We start from the raw sequence: 25201 nt of genomic DNA, 5'->3' as shown, positions 1-25201 counted from the left end.
AATTAATGCAACTGTCGATTTAAAAAAAAAATGTAGATAATTAATATTTTGATTTCAAATGTTATATTATTATGTTTCTTTATAATAGTTTTTCAGATAGTAGATACAGATAATTTGAAAACAAGTGACTGTATAGAATTATATCAGTGTTACCAGACATAACTTTTTTTAGGTTTATTCAATAATTCTTTAGGTATCGATGTAAAATAATATTTTATTACAATTTTTATTTGCTGATCCACTCTCATTTGTCATAACGTTAATGTTATAACTTACAGTCTGGTTCACAAAATTAACTATACTACACTTTTTTTTCCATTCGAACCAGCAGTTCCTGATACTACTGCATTTAGACAGACAAAAAACTCTTTAGTTTTATGTTTTTAATACTATAAATAGGCCTTAACCAGCAGTTCCTGAGATTAGCACATTAAGACACTAGAAAGACAAAAAAACTCTTTAGTTTTATGTTTTTAATACTATAAATAGGCTTGATCGATACATGACCATCAAATAATAACTTAAAAACTTTTCCAATAATCGTAAACACATTTCAAATTTTCTATTCAATAATAAAAGAACTTGTAAAATCTATCGAAGCTTCAATATATATTTTCTGCGAAACCATCTTGCCTCGAGTGTAGGGTGAAATAATCGCTCTATTTCTCTGCGATAGCTCCTACAGCTTTGTGGAACAAAACATTGGTATTAGTAGCAAAGTGGAGCACTCGACGCGAACTCTATAACAACAGAAACGGACTGTTTTGTTGGATTAAAAATGTAATATTGGATGCTAAATAAACTTTATTTTGTTTGATTTTTTCTTAGAGCAGAGACAACCAATTGTTCAATATGATTACCCAACTAAAAGTACAAGTTTATGTTACAATGTTACAAAGTAAAGTCACTCTCCTTTGTGTCCGGTTACTTACTCAGGTTATGTGTATTTTAAAAGTAGCCTAATGACATAAAAAATATACCCACTTATACAATACTAATATAAATAATCATCGATTGGTGAAATCTCACTTCAAAAACAACAACGGCAAATTAGACTTAATCTCTCGTAAAGGTTAAGGAACGGATTTACTTTCAGATATCGTATCAATACTTTTGTGTAGAAGTCAAACAGAACAATAGGTCAATGACCTAAACAAACATGCCATTCATTGATGACTATATCACAGGATTAAAGTGACATTGATGGAAACGAGTATCCTATTATCTTCGGTGAAATAAAGTTGTTCTTGATACTTAGAAACTTTTCACTTTTTTCAATAGAGCGCAGCCAACTAGAGTTGGTACTTGAATCTGAAAGTAGCTTCTAAATATTTGAATTTCCCCTGTGCAACTTTTAGTGTCTATTAAACGTACGAAAGACGTTTGAATCCTACGTTTAAAGCGCACCTGCTCCATTCAAAGACGATTTTATTCCTAAACAGGATTGTAGTTTTACTAAAACTATCTTTAGTTTTGTAGACCTATATCCTTCTGTCTTTATACAGTTCAGTCTCTTAACCGCACTTGGCCCGCCTAAAAACTCAAAGATAAACCCTTCTTTAATTCCAGGAGTAGACATGAATCCAACAGAGGAACTAATTATTTTTTTAGTCTAACCACAAATCTGGATAAAAAATAGAAAGTCTCAGTCAAGTTTATATCTCTTTTTTTTTGCTCGATAAATAAGAAAATAGAAATAAAAAACAAATAATTTCGTTACTCATGAATATATTTATTTCAACACATATTTAACATGAAATATTAGAAACGCCCTTTAGGACGAAAAGATAGAACATTACCTTTTTACATAGTTTTATGCTAAGCATGTATTTATAATGGAACGAGTATTACCATATAGGTGGGTTCAGCTGCCGAGAGAGCTTAGCTCTTGTAAAATATGGTTACATTAAACACTTGACCGAGAAACTCGGCTTTGGCCTCGCAAAGGTACGTCATAAAGCTAAGTAAGTAAATAGGTATACATAATAACTTAGACCTTACAGTATGGAAATTTAGACCTTTTTTGTGATGTTTAGGCCGCATACAAAGTCTTAATAGTTTATTAGAAACTGTAAAAGTGAAAGATGTTAATTAAGGATACGTTGAAATAATAATTACATATTATTGTATATTAGAAATTGAAGATTGAGATATTTAGAAGCTATTTCTCTTTACAATTAGGCTTTTCGTTGCAAAAGCAGTTGTTATGATTTCTTACACAACAAATCTAGATTTTTAAGTCAACTTTCAGAATCACGATCAACAAAAAATAAACATTTTTATTCGATGGCATATTTTTTTATCTAGCGTTAAATATTACTTCTAAGCGATTAATATAATATTAGAGGGGTTTAACATTTTCAACGAGTAAATATCATAATTATAATGATTGATACAACAATGATCACAGCGAAGCAGAAATATGTCTCCTTCTTCCTCAGCTTATTTTTCTCACGGACCGCATCCCTTAGGTCTGAAAGACCGTTGTCAATATTTACCGTAGTACGATCTACACTCGCTTCAATAGAATCCACCACCTCTCCTTGTTCATGAACTACTAGACCTAAATCTTTGAATATCTCGTTTACTTCTAAAATATCGTTTTCCAACAGTCTAACATTACGTTCTCTCTCTTCCAGTTCAATCAAATCTCGCTCCGTTTCGATAGTCAGCTGTTCTTGCTTAAGAACATTCCCTTCATCTAGTACTAAAAGGTCTTTAGTACCCTGATCATCGTACATCGCGTTATTGGCCCTTTGTTTTCTCACTTCTTCTTTACTTTTCTTAGCAGCCAGTTTTTGTGTTGTCTGAAATGACTTCAGAGCGGTAATGTATTCGTAATTCAGAAGCTGCTTATTATATTCTTCTAAAGAGGTTTGCCCTTCAATGTTCCTGAGCTCTATCATGAGTGATGATGTATCTTTTACCAGCATTTGAGTGTAGGTCTGAACTTGACGCAGCTGGTTTCGAAGTTCTTGCGTGTCTTGAGGTGTTTGCAACTGCTTCACCATGTTGTACATAGCAGACACATTTTTGGATATTTTCTTGGTGTTGGTACGTATATTGTGTAAAAGATACTCAAAATCGTGATAAGTTTCGCCATTGTCGTAATCGGGAGTTAACTGCTCCAGATTTGTAGACTCCATGATGATTCTGTAAAATAACATTCGAGTTAAGTGACATCAAGTAGTATTGCTTTTGTTTCTTTGAGCTGGTACTAAGAAATCCCTAACAGGAGTCGCAATCACTATTAACCTAAAACAGGAGTCGTAACTGTAGCCACAATTGGTTGTGCTAGTCTTACAATAAAAAATCTAGTTGCATTATTTCGAATGAATGTCTGATAAGACAGATAAAAATAAAGTAAAAAAAAATAATAAAAAAAAGACCATACAACCAAGAAACTTAACCAATGGTGACTTTAATGGGGCCGTTTACCGACAAGTGAACAAAACTAGCTATAAGCGTCTTACTGGGTTTATTAAAAGTTTTATAAAACTAAATTAAAGTGACATGCGCTTAGTTTTCCATTACGATAGCGTGGGTTGCGGACACGCGATCTGCCACAACCCTTTCAACCAAACCAATTAGTGTTCTTACCTATTGGTTTTCAAGCTTCAAGTTGTAAATAATTCAATATACCTAGTTCATTTGTTTTCATTGATTGTCAGGACCTCTAGGCTTTCGTGTAAGGTCGAACTACCTGTTACGAGTATTTCGTTTTATGTATAAACTGTTTGTTAGGCCGTATCCTTGTTTGTTTAGGTCGGAACATTGTTTGGCGAAATTTATTTATTATATTACAAATGGAGTCAAGGTCTAAACCCTGTCTTGTTACGGGAGAAGACTTGAGCTAGGCCAACAATTAATACTGAGATTTATTGTAGCAAATACTGGGTTTCTTTTACAATTATGAAGTTTGTTTAGAAGATAAATGTTTAGTGACTTTTATTGAGAACCGAACCACTAAATATTTTTATTGCCTTTTGAAGGTATAAAAAGCCATTTACTTGCTTTCTTCATACTGACTCTTTGCTTATGTTCAGTAGTGATGAATGGGCATTCATCACTACTGAACATAAGCATAGAGATTATTGGACTATTTTTAGTTAATTTACTACAGTTTATTTTTGGTTTGTATAGTTGCTAGTAGTTATTCCAATGAATATTTGGTTGATAAAACATTCATCATAGTTTAAATATACTTGGAATAGTTTCGACAAAAGTTATTCAAAATCAAACACGAAGTATCTAAACTGTTTCAAAGTGAATATTTCTAACAGTTCGTTGGCACTTTTTACAAAACATTTCGCTCGAGTTAGCGCAGTATCAGCTGTCAACTGTACCATGAAATTCGCGAGTGTAGCACTAACGACTACGACTGTACCGATAGTACTAACTGTATTGTGTTAGTGAATGCGGCTGTAGTTTTGTCTTTAAAGTATTTGTTTATTCGTTCTTTTTTAAGTTTATTCAGATGAATAATTTTTGTTTTACGCAATTTTTCTTTTATTTCTTATGAAATTATGAGATACGAAAGCGTTTTCCTGTCTTGTGAATTTTTTCGTTTTTTTTTGTGTATTCTAATCTAATTAGATCTCAGCTGTGAATAAAAGAAATGCTGTAACGTTAAATATTTAAAAGACTGAAGATTTAGTTTTTGAGAATGATAATTAAATTTATAATTTAAGTAAATTAACTTTATTCAAGATGGATTTTTGTAAATCCGTAAGAAATAGAGACCAAATAAACGCTGTAGATACTAAGTGCACGAGTGTAGGAAAAGCTGCAGATAATGTAAAAACATTTCCTCCGTTACAAAATAAATCTATCAATAAATAAAGAATCCGCGCGTCCCAAGAAAAAAGAATAAACCGAATAAATCCGTACAATATAAATTAGAGGAAAAACTGCAAGGCTTCAGTTACTTAATCGTCCTGACTTGTGAATCACCTGAAGAAAATGGGTTACCGAGGCGACCGAGTTTAGCCTAGTAACCTGGCAACTGCACAAGCTAAAACCGACCTACTATTTATGTCCATAGAGTCTTAGTTCCTTTGTGTAAATAAATTGCCGATGTTTAAAAATAAGTAAGCTGCACACAATCCAGTGGGTAAGTTAAACAACAAACGATCGGTGAATAAAAAGTTCCACGTCGATTTTTATTAACTTGTATGGTTCATACGGATTAAGAATATCGAGTAGATACGATTTTTTTTTGTGACGTCACAGTGAAAGAGTGGTTTACGGCCAGTGTTAAGTAAAACAAACTTTTTGGTACGTCCAATTGGTTAACTTTGTTACGCTATTTATTAAGTCAACTTTAATGAATTTCTTCTTTTTTATGAATACCTTATTTCGTTTCAAGATATGATTTATTTTTACTAGTTATATCACTAGTTATATAAATATCCAAAATAAAGTTTACAGTGCGAATATGAGATCAATCATCGTTAATTGTGGATAAAGTTGGAGATAATTTTAACTATACAATATTGTTTTAATACGGTTTATGAAAAATCCGCAATTTTTTTACAAATTTCCAGTTGTCGGTAAATGCAGATATTTTACAATTCTTTTAACAATTTACGGTGAAAATTAAAGGGTAGATTTCATTGTTACAAATGGAGTTTAACTAACGTTGCTCAACAAATCTCGGAGCTGCATTTATAGTCGAGAGTGGAGCACGAGTGTTCCCGAGACGGTCACGTGCCGTAAAGTGAACTAGTCCATACATAATTTACACATTATGCCCCGACCCGACTCCAGCCCTGCTCGCCGTAATGAGAAGCGTCCCTAAAAACGATACCGACGACCGTCAGAAAAAAGTTAAATAGAGCGTAAAACTAGAATCATCTTTACACTTCATCGATTAGACTTTCCCTCAGAGAAAAAATACACAGCCATACAAAACTGTACGTAACAATATTTCACCTCTGAAAGGATCATTTTGCTCATATATCACTCCGTATTACAATACCTTAACGCTCCCGAGAGAGAACAATGGAAATGCAAACAAAGAAAACATGTTCTTCAACAGTGAGTAATGAAAATTAATATAACAATGTTTTAAGAAAATATTACAAACTTTACGTGAATACTAATTAATTAAAGCGAATAAAATTCAAAATGGCAACGTGAGATCTCAGAGAGAATTATAAACCTAAATTATATATTATCTATAGCGAGTCCTTTATTCGTAAGAAACATCAACAGTATCTCGGGCTAACTTATTTATCTCGTAAAATACTTGTTAATACTCTACCCCGGGAATTGTACGATGAAGTCGGGCTTCTCAGACTCCTAGCGAAGCTGGACTCGTCGCTCAACTAGTCGTCCGACTGTAGAATCCAATTTATTAAGACCTTTGAATTTGTATTTCTTCGCGTCAGTTCAGTTTATTGTTACAATATTGAGAGGGGAGGAGTGGGTCAACGTATACTGGTTGTAAGATTTGTTTGTTCACAATTCTATGGATAATTCGTATAAAAGGAGTGTCAGAGGGTGTGTGGGGTAGCGGGAATCATCTAAGGACAAAACTTGTTTACACTACTTACGGAATTAAATCACTTCAGTTGGTGTTTGCTAAAGTGGTCCGGTGACTTTTTGACTTGAGACACGAACAAGTTGTTCGTGTTAGTGATACGTAACGGTTCACTTTGTTACAGTTTATTTAAGTGTGCTGCAATCTTTTAGTGTTTTTGCAAAGTTTAAGTTAAGTCATCATCATAAAGAATAGCCAACCTGAAACAATTCATGTGGGAAATTCCCGATTGAGTAAGTAATTAGTATAGTTAAATAAATGTACTCAACCACGATAACATAACTATACAAACGAATCGCTAAACACAAAGTCACACTACAATCTTAACACTAAAACTTGCACAAAACTTGTCAACGACTGAATCACACAAAGAAAAACACACATTTACATAAAGTACCCGCAACACATCATTAAAAAGTAATTTATTATTGGAACGCGCGAGAATACCAATATAGCTTAACTACGAACTTATAAAGAACAAACTTTTAATTTGAACTTGGCCAGCGATAACATTGCAGCAAAGTTGTGGCCGTCAGCGGAGGGCGCGGGGCGACGCCAATCTTCCTCACGTTGCAGTACATAACCGTACTTCTTTGTAAGAACACCTCGCAAAACTTTGTCCCAAGTAAACTCCGCGAACTGTTTAACTCGGTACTCGGTAGCCGGCCGCCGCGCTCAGCGCCCGCTCCGCTAGTCGCTCCGCCGCTCGCCTCGCGTTCTCCACACGCTCCGCCACCGACAACGATCCGCCTCCGACAAACAAACGGACAAGTTTTAATGTTTTGCTCACAAAGTGTATGATTAAACGCGGAGAGCGGCGGAGAGAGTCGGCCGTAAGTTATTGATTTTCCCCGACCGAACCCCTGTCGACTAGGCGGCTCGCCGTCCGGTACGGGAGCTCTACGAGGTTATAACACTTCGTAACTCTTCAAAAACGTTCTTAAAACTACTTTTGCGCATTGTTACGTATTTCTAATCACTTTTTATCGTGTACCGAGAAGTTTACGTGTGACAAAATAAGTGTTTACAAGTTTTGTATAGGAGTTATTATGAGAAAAGTTAGTGTTTGCTGCGCAACCGTACCGCGCGCGGCACAAGTCGCGCACCCTACAACTTCACGTCGCTCTACGTTCCGAAGTTAACGCAAAGTTCCGCCATTTTGGAACATGCTCACAACCCACTTGTTTTATAAAGAAACTTTTTATTAATTCCTGTGGGCCGCGGAGTGTCAGTAAGATGCTTTGAGGTTATGCTGAAAGGCGAAAGACCGTATTCTGACTCGAAGGTGGTGTTCTAGTGTGACTGTGACTGTGCTGAGGCCGAATACGAGTGTTTGTGTTCATTTGAGATGTTGTTTTGAAGTGTAACTCGAGTGACGTTCCTTGGATGCTCTTGTAATTTGTGTTTACTTCTGGCAACAGTGAGGGGGACGCTGCGAGCACTCTTTGACCTTGCTTCTATGGCCCGGGCACTCGGATAAGTGACAGGTGATAAGTAATAAACTTTGTTTCACTACTTTATATGGCCGGCAGAAAAGTTGTGTCAGTGAAAAGTTTTACTCAAAAAGTGTTTACGAGTTACTATAACTACTTATATCGAGTGTTTAATCATTCGGAACTGAGCGGTTATCGTGATTTGTGACTGATAACGATTGATATGACTTGTTTATATACTTCTTGATGTGGAAATAGGTTTTATATGACAATATTTGAATATCATATTTATTTACTCGTGAGTATATGTGTTTATATCGATATTATATGACAGTACGAGGTTGAGAGAGTTGATAAGCGGCCTAAATAATGTGTATATCTTAAGAATAAGATGTTACTATTGAAGCTTAAATGAAATAAAACAGCAAACAATTTACTTATTACATCTAACGAATTAATATTCTTAGAATTGTACGAAGTAAGCGTAAGCTATCAACCTTCTCGGAATAGGAATTTTAAAATCATATTTTATGAAGGATATAACCTTGTTACGGGGTTTAAATGCCTAATACAGATCATAACAAGATAAACCACATTAATTAGGTTAATTGCGTTACGTAAAAATGTATTTTTAACTTTTAGTAAAATTTGTTTAGTCAATAACTTATTTATAATTTTATTTTACTAAGGTATTTGTGATAAGTATTCATAACTGCTTGTACAGTATTCTAAGTATGTTAAGTAACGTGTGTATCAGCTCTTGAAGAGTAAATTGAGCTCATTAAAACTTCTACGTACTATGAAATCATAGAGATGTAGTTTCCGATGTTCCACAATGGCCGCAAGCGGTACACGTCTTTGTTTCTACAAAAAATAATTTTCTTTGAATGCTTAATTTAAGACTACTATTAAGTTGTAAACAATACTCTTAAAGAATTTTCGCCTTTCAAGAATAGTCTTTGTTCCTTTAAGAACGTTCCTTTATCCAATACGTAAACATTTATTTAGTAACGAAAGTCCTGTCCAACTATCTCATAAATAAAGTAAAAAGCCCACGATATTGGGTCGTTTTATTGAGGACGCTATTACAAAGTCATTTCAGCGACCGGTCCCAGTCTCAGTCCATTGTAGAAGGAAAATCTTTCTACAGTCACGGCTCTCGATGGGATAACGCAGATGGCTTTCAATTCCGAAAGAGCTCACGTGCGCCAGTACTTTCAAAGAACAATTAACCTAATCTCCTCCGCTTAGAGCTCAATCTCGTGCGGCAACCAAGAAAGCTATGAAACTTTGTTAAATAACTTTTCAGATAACTTGAACTTCGCGTATTTGCGCGAAGTTGTAAGCGGAATTCCACCGCGGGCTAATTCAATCTGTACCCGCTTGTAATAAATGTTGTTTTCGCGTAATGCCAATTGGGGAGTTAGTGTATTCCGTTGAGTTGAAAGTTCTGGACTTCACGAAGCAAAACGCGAACTTTTGTAGAACATTTCAGTGTAGTTAGTACAATGTTATAATGGAAATAAGCACTTCAAAATGGCGTCGTCTGCAGCTGTACTTATAGGTGTATGGATCGATTGTCGGATGTTTTCATATGATGGATGACAATCACAGTTTTGACAGTTGTTCGATTGGCCCTATTCCCTCCTCTATGTTGATAATTAGATACGCGTAGGTTGCGGGCGGGTGAATATGTATATTATTATTATCTACATGTATAATATTGTACATATATTTCCGTTTATTAATGTTTGTTGTGTTTGTATTTGTTTAGGTTAGCTCTTTTTGTTTGCGCGATGCTTTTGTGATTACGCGCTTACGTAACAAAGGAGATTTAAATATACTCGGTCTATTTGTTTCTTTGTCTGTTTAATTAAACGTTTCGTATTTGTGTTGAGGAAACTCATTTGTATATTTATGATGTACTTATAAATACTGGGAAAGTCGTTGTAAAATTTCAATATTGCCGAGAATGTTTATAGTGCAGCCGCCACCCGGGCGCGAATTCTCTAAATATAGAGACAAAAAGGACGGGAGTCACGCCTTTCATATAAATAAACACAGCCATACAAACACATAGCCACGTCTAAAGTACAGACGATCTCCTAACTCCACACAAACATCTACAAACATAATTATATAATACGTACAAATAGTTATACGAGTTTCCCAGAAACCTGAAAGCCCGCTGTAACAACATATTTAATTGTATAGTATGTTATACATTCGAGTACATTCAGAATTTACTACTAGCTTCTGAATTAAACCCTAATAACTCCTGCGAATTGGAACGTAACAAGTGCCATTCATACGCCCAATGAATAGTAAACTTTATGACAACAATGTTAAAGTCTATATTAGTTTGCTTCGTTTAATTTTTAAGTCAGTTTTGGTTTGTTTCAGAACATTTTGCTCCGTTTCTTTTTATTTGCTTTGAAGAATAAATTGTTCTTGACTACACAACTGTCTTATATACGTGACTTAGAGATATTATACGAAAGTAAACAGAGCGGGTTCGATTTTATTGGATAATTCATAAGGGGGTTGTTAAATTTGTATTTTGCATAATATAAGGTCAGGAGGACCCTAAAATGGTTGAATAGAGTAATAAAATACTAGTAAAGTTTCGTGATTGGATTATAAAATGTCTTGATATTTTTGCCGAGAACTTTCAAGAGTTTTTTTGTAACTTGGTCCGTTAAAAACTTTGATACTAGATCATTATACTTTTATACTTTTTTAGTTATTACTCGCCTTAAGAACGCTTAATTTAAAATGGCAGCTACTTGAATACTAAGATTCGCTTTGATAAATTATAAAAGAACAAGAATAGCAAAGTATAATAAAACCAAGAAAAGCAAACCCCTTGAGTTTCTTCATTACTAGCTATTACTCGCAGCTCCGCTCGCGTGGAAGTTTTATGATAAAAAGAATATACACTATTAAAATTGTTTATCTGTTTCGCCGTAAAACCACAACAAATATACGGCCATTTTTATTTAGATTATATTATTATAGTATTGTAAATAGTGAGTGGTCTGACAGTAGTCCATAATCTTAATTTACATAAGTTTCAACCAACAGCCACCCACGATTTCTTTCGCGTGGACTTAAAGTTTCTGCTCCCCACTTATTAGTTATAGCGTGATGTTACATAGTCTAAAACCTTCTTTAATAAATTGACTTTTTATCACAAAACATATTTTACAACTCGAGCCAGTAATTACTGAGATTGGTACGTGTAAGCAAACAAACTCTTCAGCTTTATTTTATTAGTTTAGATTTAGATGTTAAAATATTTTCATCACTTAATTGGGGTGTTAGTTATTGAATAGAGAGTCGGGATCAATTTCCTTCTAACAACTTGTTACTGAGATATTCATCGGGAGATAGTTAGTAGTTGAATCTGAAGCAGTCGGTAGACGCCCGCCTAAGTTTGTCACAAATAAACGTTCGATACTGAGAAACAGTGGCTCTCAACCTTTGGGTGCAATTGTATTGCAAATTTTTGTTATTCCTTAGACTAGGCAATTTTATTTAAAGCTATTAGATAGATTTGTAATTAAAGTTGTTAGATACACCTGCTAATATTATATAACTACTAATAAAGTCACTCAATTCAACCAACAATCAATGGGTGTGATTCTACAGATTACTAAAAATATTTAAAATAATTGTTGTCATAACTATCAGGTTTGGTTATTTTTTTGGTAAACACTTCATTTTCTTCGCAACGCTGTGGATCAGTTTCATTATTTCTAAGAACCACCAATATTCACACCTACCTACCACTTACTTACGTCTGTATTAAGCCGATTCCATTTTTTGTATTCAACTTCTCATTTTAAGCTTCTATTCTTAGTGAAAAGGTTGACAACCACTGTTTTGAAACCTACTGTGTGTTCGTTCAGCGTTTGTACTCAATGCAAAATATTGTATGCTTATGACTCTGTTTCTAAGAAATGAAAGCACGTGCAGACATTTGTTACCGGGAACACTTTGATTGAAGTTTTCTGAGCTATTCCTGAAATTGTATAGTTAGTAAAGTTTCTACGTATATTCTATGTGTTTGCAAAAAAATTGCTTTGCTTTAAAGTCATCTTATCTTATCTTATCTTAGGGGTGGGGGTGCCAGTTAATGCCTGGCTGACACTTCGACCATTCCTGATCCTTTGTGTCACCCCCTCCTTTGCTACTCTAGACGTTGGGGGGCAGGGCAAAACTTATCAGTTTTGCTATGCACCCCACCGGAAGCAGCCTGTAGTCTTCTGGTTTAGGGTAACCGCATCCTAGAAGATCCATTCTTTTCCTTCCTAAAGCATCACACTCGCACAGTATGTGTTTCATGGTTTCTGCTTCTTCATTGCAGTGCCTGCATTTGGGGTCATCTATGGCTCCTATTTTGTTTAACATGTAGTTCGTGCCGTAGTGTCCTGTGAAAGCACCAAGTATTTTCTTGATGCTGTCTTTGCTGAGGTTTATTAGGTTGTTACTCCAGCTTTTGTTGACGTTATTTATGAACAGTTTCGAATGGGTTAGTCCAGATATGGCTTTCCATTCTTTCAGATGCTGGTCCCTGGTGAAGTTGGTTATTGCCAGTTTGACTGTCGCATCAGGTAGTCCAATTATTGGTTCTGGACCTATTGGGAGTGATTCTGATCCTTTCCGTGCAAGTTCATCAGCTTTCTCATTCCCATCTATGCCCGCGTGGCCTGGTACCCAAACTAGCCTAACGTTGTTTGTACGACCTACCTTGTTCAGGTTCTTTATGCAATTCAGTACAAGTCCCGAATTGACCTTAAAACAGCAAAGAGCTTTAATAGCTGCTTGACTGTCGCTGAGTATATAAATGTCGCGATTTTTTGTATCTCGTTTTATAATCTCTTGGGTGCATTCGATGATTGCGTGTACTTCTGCTTGGAAGACTGAAGCATATCTGCCTAGGCTAGTACTTATGCTGCAGTCCTCCGAGTGGACGCCTGCTCCTGTGCCGTTCTGCATTTTGGAGCCATCGGTGTACCATATCTGTCTCGATTTGGTTTGTGTGTAGAGACCTTGACTCCATTCTTCTCTCGTCGGAATCGTCATCTTAAAGTTTCTGTGAGTGACTAGTATTGTCTGTATTTTGTCAGAGTTCATATCTAGCATCTCTTTTAGATGAGGTTTTATGCCCATGTTTGTATGGTTGCACGTCATCATCTTCCTTGTCCCGAGGTTTGCATCTTTGAGTCTTTTCAACGCATTGATTGCCTCTCTTTGGACTGTAAGGTGCAATGGAGTGATTCCAAGTAGGGTTTCCATTGCTGCCGTTGGTGTTGTTCTGAAGGCACCTGTTATAGACATGCAGGCAACCCTTTGGATTGTGCTGAGCGCTTTCTTGCATGTCTCTTTATTGGTTCTTGGCCACCATACTACACTTCCATACTTGATGATGGGTAGGATCATCATTGTGTAGATCCAGTATAGTACCTTTGGTTGGAGTCCCCATGTTTTGCCATAGGCCCTCCTGAGCATGCCAAAAATTCTTAAGGATTTGTTGGTTATATGCTCCTGGTGTTTTTTCCAGGTCAGATCTTTGTCCAGTATGAGTCCTAAGTATTTGACCTGTGTCGACCATTGTAGTTCTTCTCCGACCATCTTTAGGCTTTTGAAGTTTTTGAGGTCTCTTTTCCTAGTAAAGTACATCGCGGTGGTTTTACTAGGGTTGATGGATAGGTGGTTTTCTCTGCTCCATCTTTCTGCTATTTTGATCGCTTCTTGTGACAACTGCGAGACGATCGTCGGAATTTTTCCGTTGACCATAATGGCTAGGTCATCTGCGTAACCTACCGTGTAGAATGGCCCTGTGTTCAGTTCTTTCATTAGCGAATCGACCACTAGGCTCCACAGCAGAGGTGACAGCACCCCTCCCTGTGGGCAGCCTCTGGTCGTTTTGACGTGGATGGTATCGCCAGCTAACGTGGAACTGATAACTCGGTTTTGCAGCATTTTCCCGATCCATCTGCAGATGGTTGGGTTCACACCATGTTTTATAGCAGCATCTTGGATAGCTTCGAAGGTGGTTCTGTCGAAGGCCCCTTCTATGTCTATAAAGGTGGCCACGCATATTTCTTTGCTTTCCAGTGCTGCCTCTGCTCGTTCTATCACTAGATGAAGAGCTGTTTCGGTCGATTTCCCTTGTTGATAAGCACATTGCCTAACATGGAGTGGATTGTTTCTTAAAGGTCCGTCTCTTATATGTTTGTCAATCAGCTTTTCGATCGTTTTAAGTAGAAACGATGTAAGGCTGATGGGTCGATATGACCTAACATCTTCGTAGTTTGTTTTTCCTGGTTTGGGCAGGTATACTACTTTCACTTTTGACCATAGTTTTGGTATATGGCCATAGGCTAGGCATGCTCTGTAAATACGCACCAAGTGTGGTATTAACACATTGCTGCCTTTTTGTAGGAGTATGGGGTATATGCCATCTGGTCCTGGTGATTTGTAGGGCTTGAAGCTGTCAATTGCCCATTTCAGAAGGTTCCCATCTACTATTTTCCTGGCTGTGTTCCATTCAGCCCTTGACGTCTTGATGAGATTTACTTCGCTATGCGTTATATCTTCATCTGTCATTATGTTGATGATAGTTGAACCTGGGAAGTGTTCGGTAGCCATAATGCGTAGCGTTTCTTCCCCAGATTCTGTGAGTTTCCCGTCTTTGTTTTTGATACTGGTGAGCGGGCTCTCTTTGGCCAGCGATAGTGCTTTGGTCAGTCTCATGCTTTCTGGAAGCGAGCTTATTAGGCCGCAATGATCGGTCCAGGATTTGCGCTTGCTTTTCCTTACAGCTTTGTGATATTCAGTTAGCTTTTTTGAATAGTCACTGTAGTCATTTCGGGCCTTAGCTCTATTAAAGGCGATTCTGGTTTCACGTTTTAGAGCCTCTAGTTCCTTGTTCCACCAAGGGACTTTTTTGGGTTTAATTTCTTTTGCCGGGCAGTTATCCGTCCAGGCCTGTGTGATCGTTTTCGATAACCGGTCTGCTTCAAGTTCTATATCCAGGGTAGAATTGAGCTTGCACTTCGGGTCACCTAGCAAGATCTTTAGATCTTTGCTATAGTTAACCCAGTCCGTGTGTTTGGGATTCCTTCTGATCGTAGCTGTGTCTACGCGAGTCGTCCCATAGTTAAAGCATATATATCTATGATCTGAAAGCGAGATTTCATTTGATACATGCCAGTTAGCGATATGATTGCTAGCAGTGTTAGTGGCTAGGGTTATATCTATTACCTCACCTCTCCGCGCATTGACGAAGGTAGGGCTGTTTCCTCGGTTGAGTAATTGTAAAGGAGAACTTACCAGATATTCCAGTACTTTTTCTCCTCTTCTATTGGTGTCCGAGCTGCCCCAGATCACGTGGTGAGCATTTGCATCGCATCCAATAATGATGTCCATCTTGTGCTGGATGCTGTGGTTAACCAGACCTTCAAGTTGTGTTGGGATCGGGTTAGGTTCCTCATAGGGAAGGTAGACAGCGGCAGAGATGATAGTTTTGCTGCTATCTTTTCCCCCTGTGTTGATCTTGACTGCCGTCAGATCCCTGTAGCAGAAGTCATGCAGAGGCCATGCATTTACGCCATTCCTGGTGTATATGCACGTTCTCATACCGTTATTAGAGTTTCTGGAGTTCCATATTGTTCCTCCAGTGTCGTCTAATCCTTTGATTTCCCCTTTATATATGTAGGGTTCTTGTATGAGGGCAATGTCGAATTTGCCTCCTTTTAGGGCTCGTGCCAGAAGGGCCGTAGCCGCCTTGTTGTGCTGTAGGTTAATTTGAACATACCTTAAACCCTCCATGTTGATGGTTGACTGGGGGCTCATTTTGGGGAAGGAGGTGGGGGGGCAACTATGCGTCGCCGCCCGCCTCGCTGTCGGGAGACGGTTCTAGGAGAGCGTCCTCCTCAAGCGCCAGGTTCCGCATTTCCCCAAAAAGGTCCTCAGTGCCAATGGTTGACACTGGGGATGGCGGGGCTCCGGGGGTCATGGGGCGCTGAGGTGGGTTCGCAGGCTCCGTCACTGTCGTTGAGATGGGAGGGTCTCCTTCCTCAGGCGGCTCTCGTTGCTCCTCCCCTGAAGTACTGGCCACCGGGGAGGCATCTTCCAGCAGCTTAAATATGCTGAAATCGATGCCGGTGGGTAGCCTGTAGTCCCGGGCTTTGATGAACTCGGCCGAGTCCTTGTCCATCATGACGATTCTGCGCACCGTGAACTCGTCATTTTGGGTGTCGATGACTCGCCACTCCTGTGTTTTCAGGCCCGGGTTCATCTTCTCCACCAGCATCAGCACCCGCCTGTTGTCCTTTTCGGACGCGGCGCGCGATTTCCAGGCCATTTTGACCGGCTTCGGTAGGTCTTTTGCTGCCACTACCCTTATGGTTTTATCCTCACCTACCTTTGAGCCGGTGAGCTCCTTCAGCCATTTCGCTGAGGTCTCATCGGCGCAGGTGAAGAAAAGTGCCCCGGACACGATGTTGCCCATGTTGACGAGGGGCGGCGGACCGGTCATTGCCATCAGCCGGTCGAACATCAGGTCCTGCACTTTGTGTCCTTCCTTGATGGTCATCTTCCTTTCAGGATACCCTTCAAGGATGACCGCCATCCTGAGGCTGGCTGCAACGACGTCTCGGTAGGAGCCCTGGGTTTTTGGCTTTTTGGCCTCCCGGGCTTGCTCTAGTGACCCGTCGCTTACCTCCCTTGCACGTTTGGTAGGTGCATCGCTGCTGCTCTGGAGCGCCTGCAGCTTCCTCAGCCGACGATTACGCCTTTGTGCTGAAGCGCTAGGACCCTCCTGCGTGCCTCAGGGTTTGGTATTGGGGTCAGAGGTCGGTGGCCCACGGGGGCCCCTAGAGGCCACCCCGGTCCTTCCGCTCTGGAAACTCCCGCCACTGCTCCCTGGGGCACTTTCATACGCCGGAGGTTGGGTCGCCTTGTCGACATCGTTCGGGCCTGTTGTGGCCCGTTCGGTTTGCCTTTCGGGCTTCCCCTCCGCTCTTGACCCAACTTTGGGGTTGGCTTTGGCTCCAGCTTGTCGTGGCGGCCCACAGGTTCTCTTGCGAGACACCTCGGTCCAGCAACACGAGTCGCTGTCGCCTCCGCTGACGCCCTCAGTTGGCTTTGCGCTTAGCGCCTTAGGTGCTTTCGCACTGGATTGGGTTTGGTTATTGAGATTATCCATACCTTTGTTTGATTTTTTGATTCGTCAGTCCGGCTCCTCACCCTCCTCGGAGCCCTCATGTGGGGATGCTTTATAGCACCAAGGCTACCGGACCGATATAGCTCCCCGAAGTGCGTCGCCGACGAGACTAAACGGTGCAAAAACAACTCACCTGTTACCACAACCTGCGAGAGGTTCTGCTCCGCCGTCTGCCGACTCCATCACTCCAGGAAACTCGCCAGCAACCGTCTGACCGGATGCTTCAGCCGCTTGATCGCAGGTGGCTAGCCCTTGACCGCCCGTGTCGGAGGAAATCCAGACCAAAGAGGCGTGTTGCCTCCTGCCAGCCGCAGCTGACATTCAGCTCAACCCCCAGGATTCTTTCATCCACTCCTTACGGGTTCCCGCGCACGGCACAAACACGCAGGAGGTCAATTCTGTCCACCATCTTGACTGTAAGATGATGAACTCGCAAAGGTGTGACCTCAGCATCCTTGCGATAGGCGCCCAGTAGTTTCGGTTATATCCATTTCTGAGGGAACTGGACCAATAACAGGGCAAGCAACCACGGGAAGGATAACTACTGGACTTGCCTTAGGGATCTTCACGACTGTTGCGCTCTCCCCTAAGACCTCGCTCTCACAGTGCTTCTGATGGAGGCACTATGAGGGGTTTGTACTTATGCTACCATGCGTCTGTGCAGGCAAGCGTGTGAAAAGCAAGCGAGAAGCATGTCGTGATTATTCAAACTGCAAAAGCATATGCACATCCCCGCCCCTGCTTTAAAGTCATACAAAACCTTATCATTTAATTATATCTTTTAATCGTAACGTACAAATATTAACTCATTTAGCGAGACTTTTGGGAAATTTTCTTGAAAATAGAAGATAAAATATAGACTTGTACACGATGTACTTTAGCGATCACGTATACATTACACGATCAAAAAGCACTTGTTAGGAAAATCCTACACATTTGTACTGCTGTACCGATATTTATTCAGAGCTCTACACCTATGCACTACTCTATTCCGCCCGGCCAGTTGTTCCCGTCCACGCTATTTCAGTTTACATTTCAGAGACTATTTGATCCCATACGTTGTGTTGTATAAAATATGGAACACATTTTGTATTTGTACACTACAAAGCGGATTATGCGGCGATTGGCGATGATAAATGTGGAAATATATCGTAGCATTAAACTCGTAGAGATTGTAGCATTTTTCGTAGCATATCTGTAGCCCTCGTAGCGTGTACTGTAATTAAACTGCTACGTAAAGATGGTCTATGTAATTGCGATTATTAATCGCAAGTTCTAGAATCAATTTGAAAAGTTTTACTGTTAACAAGTATAACATAGTAAAAGAGAAAGAATTTACTTCGTAACTAACAAAATGTATACCTACAATAAATGTTCGTAGTTTATTTTAGTGTATACTGTAGAGAAACGCGCGAAATGTTATGAAAAAGGGTTACGTCACTCGCTTTTAATTATGTTACCTTTCGCCCGCCAAAATAGTTTTAGCGCAAAGTGGAACGGGCATACCAAATATGTATGTTAAGTATAGTACTATATGACTAACAACCTACATAAATATGTACAGCTATTAACAGTTCATAAAACTTGTTCTTACAAACGCAATTACCGTAAACTTTTAACGTAAGTTGATATTAATAGCCTATTGATTGTTAGAGTATTTTTGGATTTGATCTTTTTACTTAAACTTCACTTACAAATATGAAACAATGTATGCACGTATGTGCCCTCTAGAATTTATTGATAACTAGCGACCTACCCCGGTTTCGTCCGTTTTTTTACACAAATTAATCAATAAAACTTTGCTCGGGAATCTTTCTGTCCATTGATTAAAACCAAATTTATTGCAAACAGACAAACAGATTCAGGGAGGGGATTTTAGTCTCTATATTATATATTTCAAGTACACAAATTCTATCTATAAGGCACCGTATTTTGCCATCAAACCGTTCCCATTTCCTTAATACAGTAAACCTCTTTATCACCATTACGGCCAATCAACCTACAAGCATTGTATCCAATCTGTTCTACATATCAATGGGACTGGAACCTCTAATAAATATGCGAAACTTTTATATTTACGACCTTAATAATAACCCGCTGGGAGGCTGTTACGTTGGAAATAGCTTTCACAGAATATGTACTATAAATAGGCTAATATCTTCTCATTGAAATGAATCTTTAGTACACGCAAGAACCACATAATAACGATAACAAGAGTAAATTAAAATTGATAAAAGCAAATTACTTTGGTACGGAAAAATTTTGTTGTGTCATATTCTAAAGCTTGCAAAAACTCTTCAAACTGTTCAAAATGACAACAAAATGTGTGAAATGGGTAGAATAAATAAATAAATATATCTTGTATAAGATAAATCCGAAAAGAAACTACTAGTAAACATACTCGGAGCACTCGAAAGTACTTCACTAAACCAACTTTTCAAAACACTAAATACTTTATCAAACTACTCAATTGTGTTCCGAACCTTACAATAACAAATTACCTGATTGATTACATTACAATAGTTACGAAAGCAAGTACTTAACTCAAATACGAATCATGCTTATTACTTCCCAAAACAACACAAAGTCAATTTCCACCTTATTTTCATAACATCAAAGTTGAAACTTGAACACCGGAGATAGCTTTGATACAGTTCGCTGATACCACGAGTACTGTTGTCCTAAATTAGATTTTATGTCCCAGACGACAAGGTACATTTTTATTTGCAGTCAACAGGTACTTCAATATAGATCCGTAGCCTACTTTATTATTGTATTTAATGAATATAAATGAAGGTAAATATTACTTTAACATTTTCCTTCGAAATTCAATTATTTATGATCAGTTTCGTTCGGTATTTTTAACAGGTAATCTTCGAGAAACAGACAAGTAAGAAGAGAATATCAAAAAAGTTTTGTACAGTTTTAATTGAAGTTAGTTTAGTTTACGAATGTCTATGTTAAATACCTCTCTCTTCAAAGGTATACCGTAGTGGGTATTAGCCTTCCTAATCACTGATCACTCTCTTCCACTTCTCTCTATCCTCTACATCGTCTTTGGAAATCTCACACTCGCTCATATCGTCCACTAACTATAGTTTCCCATCTTGTTTTGAGTCGTCCTCTGGATCGAAGCCCGAGGAAAGAAAGCTGTAGTGCCTTGTTTTCTACGTAGTCTGCTGGCCTCTTCTTAACATGACCATTTTAGTCTACTCTCCAGCATTTAGTCGAAGTCGTGTACACCGAGGCTTCCTAGAATGTCTTAGTTAAATAAATGACGTAAATAGTAACGAGTAGAAGCAAAGTTACTTTCTTTGAGTAACTACTTTAGTTGTTTTAACCTAGTTTGTGTAGTTACCGACGGTGGCTACACTCGTCTGTACGCCGTAGTATATTAAACTATACTATAGTCAAACGAACTCGTATAAACGTTTTTATTTAATCACTTTATTCGTTTTGTAAACGTTGTAAATAACTAAACATACTGTCCCAATGTAATATTGAAAAGTATTTCAATGACTAAAAACAACTTTAATATACCTTCTTTAAAAGTACTTTGAACTCTATTTCAGTATTTTAATTAGTATAAGAGATAATATTAAAAGAACATTTAAGTAAACGCTAAAGTTAAGATACTAAAGGTAATAGCTCCATCTCAACATTCTCACTACAATTTATATTTGCGTCCCCTTCTCAATCATAAGCAGCTTCTCACTCTTAAAAAATTATACTAATTACCAAACGGCATATAATACGAACAATAGTCCTTGCTTATAGGTACGACCTTCTACTTCTGTAGTACTTGTGAAAATAGAACTTATAAGAAGGCAATAAGTCAAACTGTTCAAGACAACCAATTACAGACTTTATAAAGAACTTTTTGTTTCCTCCAATAAGTTGTGTTGTCATTATTTATTTGAGGAAACAAACGGTTTTTTCCTTGACTATTACACACTGCTTGAGGATTGGTACTTGAATGTATTTTGAACCATTATTCTGGCCAAATTATCTTGACTGAACTTTCTACAATAATAAAATACGAATGAACTTTATTAGTAACTATAATAATTATTAAGCAAAGAGAATATTTTTTACAAACCACTCACAGAGACAACTTCAATCAAATAATTCAAAAGAGTAACATGATATATCAAATATGTCTACTACGCAATCCATTATAAAGTAATGTATAGTATACATCACTTTTAACGTTAGGAAACATTATTCAAACCGACCTATTAGCGGAGTAACCTAACTCATCCACTTCAACTCTATCGTAACCTTGTAGAGCAAACATCGTTCTACCGACAACGGCCATTACTTTCCCTCTTACATTATCCTTCAAAACGTCACACGCCGATGTCAAGGATACAGGATACTTCCCGATTATTTGTATTTTGTATTGTATCATGTCTCGTATCCAGAGGAAAAAAGACGTAAGTGGAACTTATTTACTTTTCAAAAGCTGTTTAATTATGTATCACTTTTATGTTTCTGATATTGTGTTATATCCAAGAAATGTAGATTTGTTGTATTTTATAATGTTTTAGGCGTTTACGTTGATTTTTCGTCTTATTTAATTGGCACAATATTAAACGTATTTGATGCGACGAATATTTTTTTTGGTATAATTATATATATATATATAATTAGTATATTATATAAATATATATATATATATATAATTAGTATATTATTTTTTTAAACTAAGTCCATATTTACATTAAAAACACTTATTAGTATTACACAAGTTACAATAAATAATACAAATTGAACGAACTTTACATTTACAATTGAGTAAATTAACGGTACACCGCAAGTATAAAACAACTTTACTTGTACTATTGAAAACAGCAATAAGAATATTATCATATTCGTACTTACGCTCTTATTGCACTGGGAGTGTGATGTATTTGTTGAATCAGCAAAGAATACAAATTGTTTCCCTCATGTCGTCGTGTATTTTTTGACAGGATATCAATATTGCTCGGGGCAAATCGGCTTCTTCCTCGCGCGGTATTATTCTCGATCATATTCCGAACGGTTATAGTTTATCTAGATTATGTTCAATAACATTTTTTGTGTAAAGTAATTGTGATGTAATCTTACTGATTTCACGGTCGATTGTGTTGTTATTAGATACTAGATACTGGAATATTATTATTAGACACTGGAATTAAAATATGTTTGATATTGCGAGGATTATTTCATAAATTAGATTTTTTGTGACATTGTGACACTAAAATCGTTAGATCTTTCAATATAAAATTATATTAATTTTATATTAAATATCTCTATTGTATATTGGCGAGATAGTGCACGCCATCAAACTATCTACGTTTATTTGTCTCTTTTGTACCGTCAATGTCCATTATATTTGATTATGAGTCAGTTATGCGTGACTGAAACTCATGAACTAATCACTAAAATGTTTATCATACTAACTAGCATAACTAATTAGAAAGGCGTCTTTACTTAATTTCGAAAGCAAAGACATGTTACTAGAATCTTTATTAAGAGAGAAGAGCCAAACAAATAAATTAATCTGTCTGCTAAATGAGACAGCAGTCAATAAGCAATGTCATTGACCTCTGAACTCTATCGGGAGTTATTTCCAGACAACAAAAAATAATTACGGCTTATTTTGTTCTATTTCCAAACTTGTTGCTGGCAAGTTAGAAAACTATGGTACTTTCCGTAATTACAATTATTTACTTAAGACTCCAAATTTCGAATGTGTGTAATTCACGCGTTTCAGTCATGTTGCTATAGATATAAAGTTTCCTCTCAAATGAGATTCCTTCAACAAATAATATCTTTGTAAAAAGAAAAAGATTTTTAAACTGAATTTAATTTGCGAAGTATTACAATACTCTAAAGTAAGTTACCAAGAAAAAATACTTGAATCAAGCACCGCGCAAAATAACTCAAGGATTTCCTAGAAAATCTCACTTGTACTTTTCAAAGAAATACACTGAGACGGGTATAAAAGGATAAAATTACGCCCTCGAGGTTAAATGCGACAGATTTCTGCGGTTTGTAATTTTAAAAATTTAATATTACACACGACTGTAATCCTGAAGCGAGTAGGCACATGCTTAATAATAACTTACATTTAATTTTTAAAGAAGTCGGACTCCTTTTAATAATTAGGCAGTCTTTTAATTATAAAATCTTGGTGGTTCATGCGAAGGTATCCCAAAAATAAGGATCTTAACTACAGCTAGAGAAGCTCATAACCAGTTGCGTGCACGGATCGGCAAACGATCAGTGTTTCTAGCAATCTTTGGTTCAAATTTCTCATAGATGTTGACTGACGAGATTGAAATGGCTACTGTTGTGAATACATTTGAGCTGAAAATGCGATGCTGGTTGTTAATAATTAAGATATCAGTTGTAAAATTTCAAGGACGTTTGGACGGATTGAACCACTTTGAGTTTACGTTGATGTTTCATGGCAAAATAATAATATTAAATTAATATATTAAAGTAACTAGGAGATATATTTTCATCTCAATAACACAGCAATTAATCTGTAATTTTTTTTTTTTAATATCTCATTTCTGTCCCACTGCAGGGCAAGGGTCTCCTCCCAAACGAGGGGGAGGGGTTAGGCCTTGAGTCCACCACGCTGGCCAAGTGCGGGTTGGGGACTTTGCATGCCCTCAATAAATGTATAATATTAATTAATCTGTCATAGTCCTATACAACATCTTGAACTATAATAAGAGCTTGCCTATCTAAATTCAGATCGCGTGCAGCGTAGCATTAGCTCGTAGACCTACGTCGTAGACATACGGCTACGAACCTCTGGATATCATTTTTATATTTAGGTTAAGTATATTATTAGTGTAGTGGTCGTAATTTTTGATCATGAGATTCAAGGCTCAGACTAAGTTTGTTAATTCGAAGTTGACCTTGTACTGGGAAAACTTCAACACTACTTACTTTTTCAGATATATTTTTTTATGTTTACAATAAATATAATAAGGTTCCTTTTAGTGTTTGACTGACGCAGTTTATTTGTGTCGTGTTATTATTTGAGGATCCTTGTCTTATAACCTTGTAAACAATTTTAATATGTTTTGTATTATTATAATATGTACAAATATTTCTGTACAAAATTAATAATTAGTTTTTTTAATACTTTTTGGACGATCCCTGATGAAGACATAAATAAGGTCTTTAATATAAATAACGACACCTACGCGTTTTGTCATTCCTCTAACACAACTTTTAAGCCACGGTCATTGACCTTGGAAGCCTTAAGTCAAAAAAATGTAACATTTTTTTTCTAATTCATCTTTTTTCTTCTTCTCCAGAATGTCACGCAAGTCCCGCCAGGGTTACAGCATACGCCACCTTCTCCAGCTGCCCAATGCCCCCCGCAGCCCGCCAAGCGTGCCTCATCCCCCCGCACCATGTATCAAGGTCAGTGAATTCAATAAGATGTTTACAGGTGTTTCATGAAAGGAGTGATGGATGATCGCAGAATGTATTTATTTGACGTTATTGGCTCAGTTTTGAAGCTTATTTGAATTAATATTTTACAGAAGATTGGGTTATTAATCGTTTTGGGTTTATCGATAGAAGTGTTATGATTGGTGGTTATAACAATTTGCGTCCTTTGATGAGTTTTTAATTTTCTTATCATGTGTGGGCATTTGTTTTTTTAGGTTTTTGAAATATTTTATGAACTTGTTTTGTGTATGTATGTGGTGTATTGTTGGAACGGTACAGCATATAAAATACAATAGATACGTCAATTAATGGATTTATGGCTTCAAGAGTTTTTAACAATCAATACGTGTAATTCGCATAGTTCGATTGCAACTTACCGTGTTTTGATATAATGTATATCTTTGTATTGTATCTACACTTTTATTGCAGTAATGAATTCAGATAGTGTTATAAATTTCACTCAAACGTTTAATAATATTAATGGTATTAAAACGGGTGATAATCGAATGCAACGTGGAACGTGCTGCA

General features: G+C 37.3%; 2 protein-coding genes across 16 annotated transcripts in view; one reads left to right on the top strand and one right to left on the bottom strand.

Moving 5' to 3' along the window:
• Positions 1-1717: 1717 nt before the first annotated feature.
• LOC142972266 (syntaxin-7-like) lies at positions 1718-25201 on the bottom strand. Of its 8 annotated transcripts, none has more exons than XM_076113212.1 (4): positions 25051-25201; positions 7028-7294; positions 6558-6744; positions 1718-3153 (listed from the first exon to the last, which is right to left on the bottom strand). In XM_076113212.1, exon 4 carries the CDS (start codon positions 3144-3146, stop codon positions 2361-2363), a length of 786 nt encoding a protein of 261 aa, XP_075969327.1. In that variant the 5' UTR covers positions 3147-3153; positions 6558-6744; positions 7028-7294; positions 25051-25201; the 3' UTR covers positions 1718-2360. The 8 variants fall into 8 exon arrangements, with proteins under 8 accessions (XP_075969327.1, XP_075969328.1, XP_075969331.1 ...); XM_076113213.1 differs by lacking the exon at positions 25051-25201 and adding an exon at positions 6266-6341 and having other exon boundaries at positions 7028-7612; XM_076113216.1 differs by lacking the exon at positions 7028-7294.
• Positions 7757-25201, top strand: part of LOC142972265 (uncharacterized) — a 202007-nt gene continuing 184562 nt past the window's right edge. For 6 of the 8 annotated variants that reach the window (XM_076113203.1, XM_076113210.1, XM_076113205.1 and 3 more), the window contains exons 1-2: positions 7784-8031; positions 24535-24643. In XM_076113203.1, the coding sequence (XP_075969318.1) occupies positions 24536-24643 (108 nt within the window). In that variant the 5' untranslated portion in view covers positions 7784-8031; position 24535. Of the gene's footprint in view, positions 8032-24534; positions 24644-25201 lie in introns of all 8 variants that reach the window. The other 2 variants (XR_012959446.1, XM_076113209.1) reach the window with 2 other exon arrangements.

This window comes from Anticarsia gemmatalis, chromosome 4, assembly GCF_050436995.1.
Source record: "Anticarsia gemmatalis isolate Benzon Research Colony breed Stoneville strain chromosome 4, ilAntGemm2 primary, whole genome shotgun sequence".
In the NCBI taxonomy this organism is placed as follows: Eukaryota; Metazoa; Arthropoda; class Insecta; order Lepidoptera; family Erebidae; genus Anticarsia; species Anticarsia gemmatalis.
Note: the sequence above shows the minus strand (reverse complement) of the source record. Positions and strands in the feature narration are given on the sequence as shown.

Coding starts and splice junctions, on each gene's coding strand:
- LOC142972266 (XM_076113212.1), bottom strand. CDS start 3,146: ATGGAGTCTACAAATCTGGAGCAGTTAACTCCCGATTACGACAATGGC.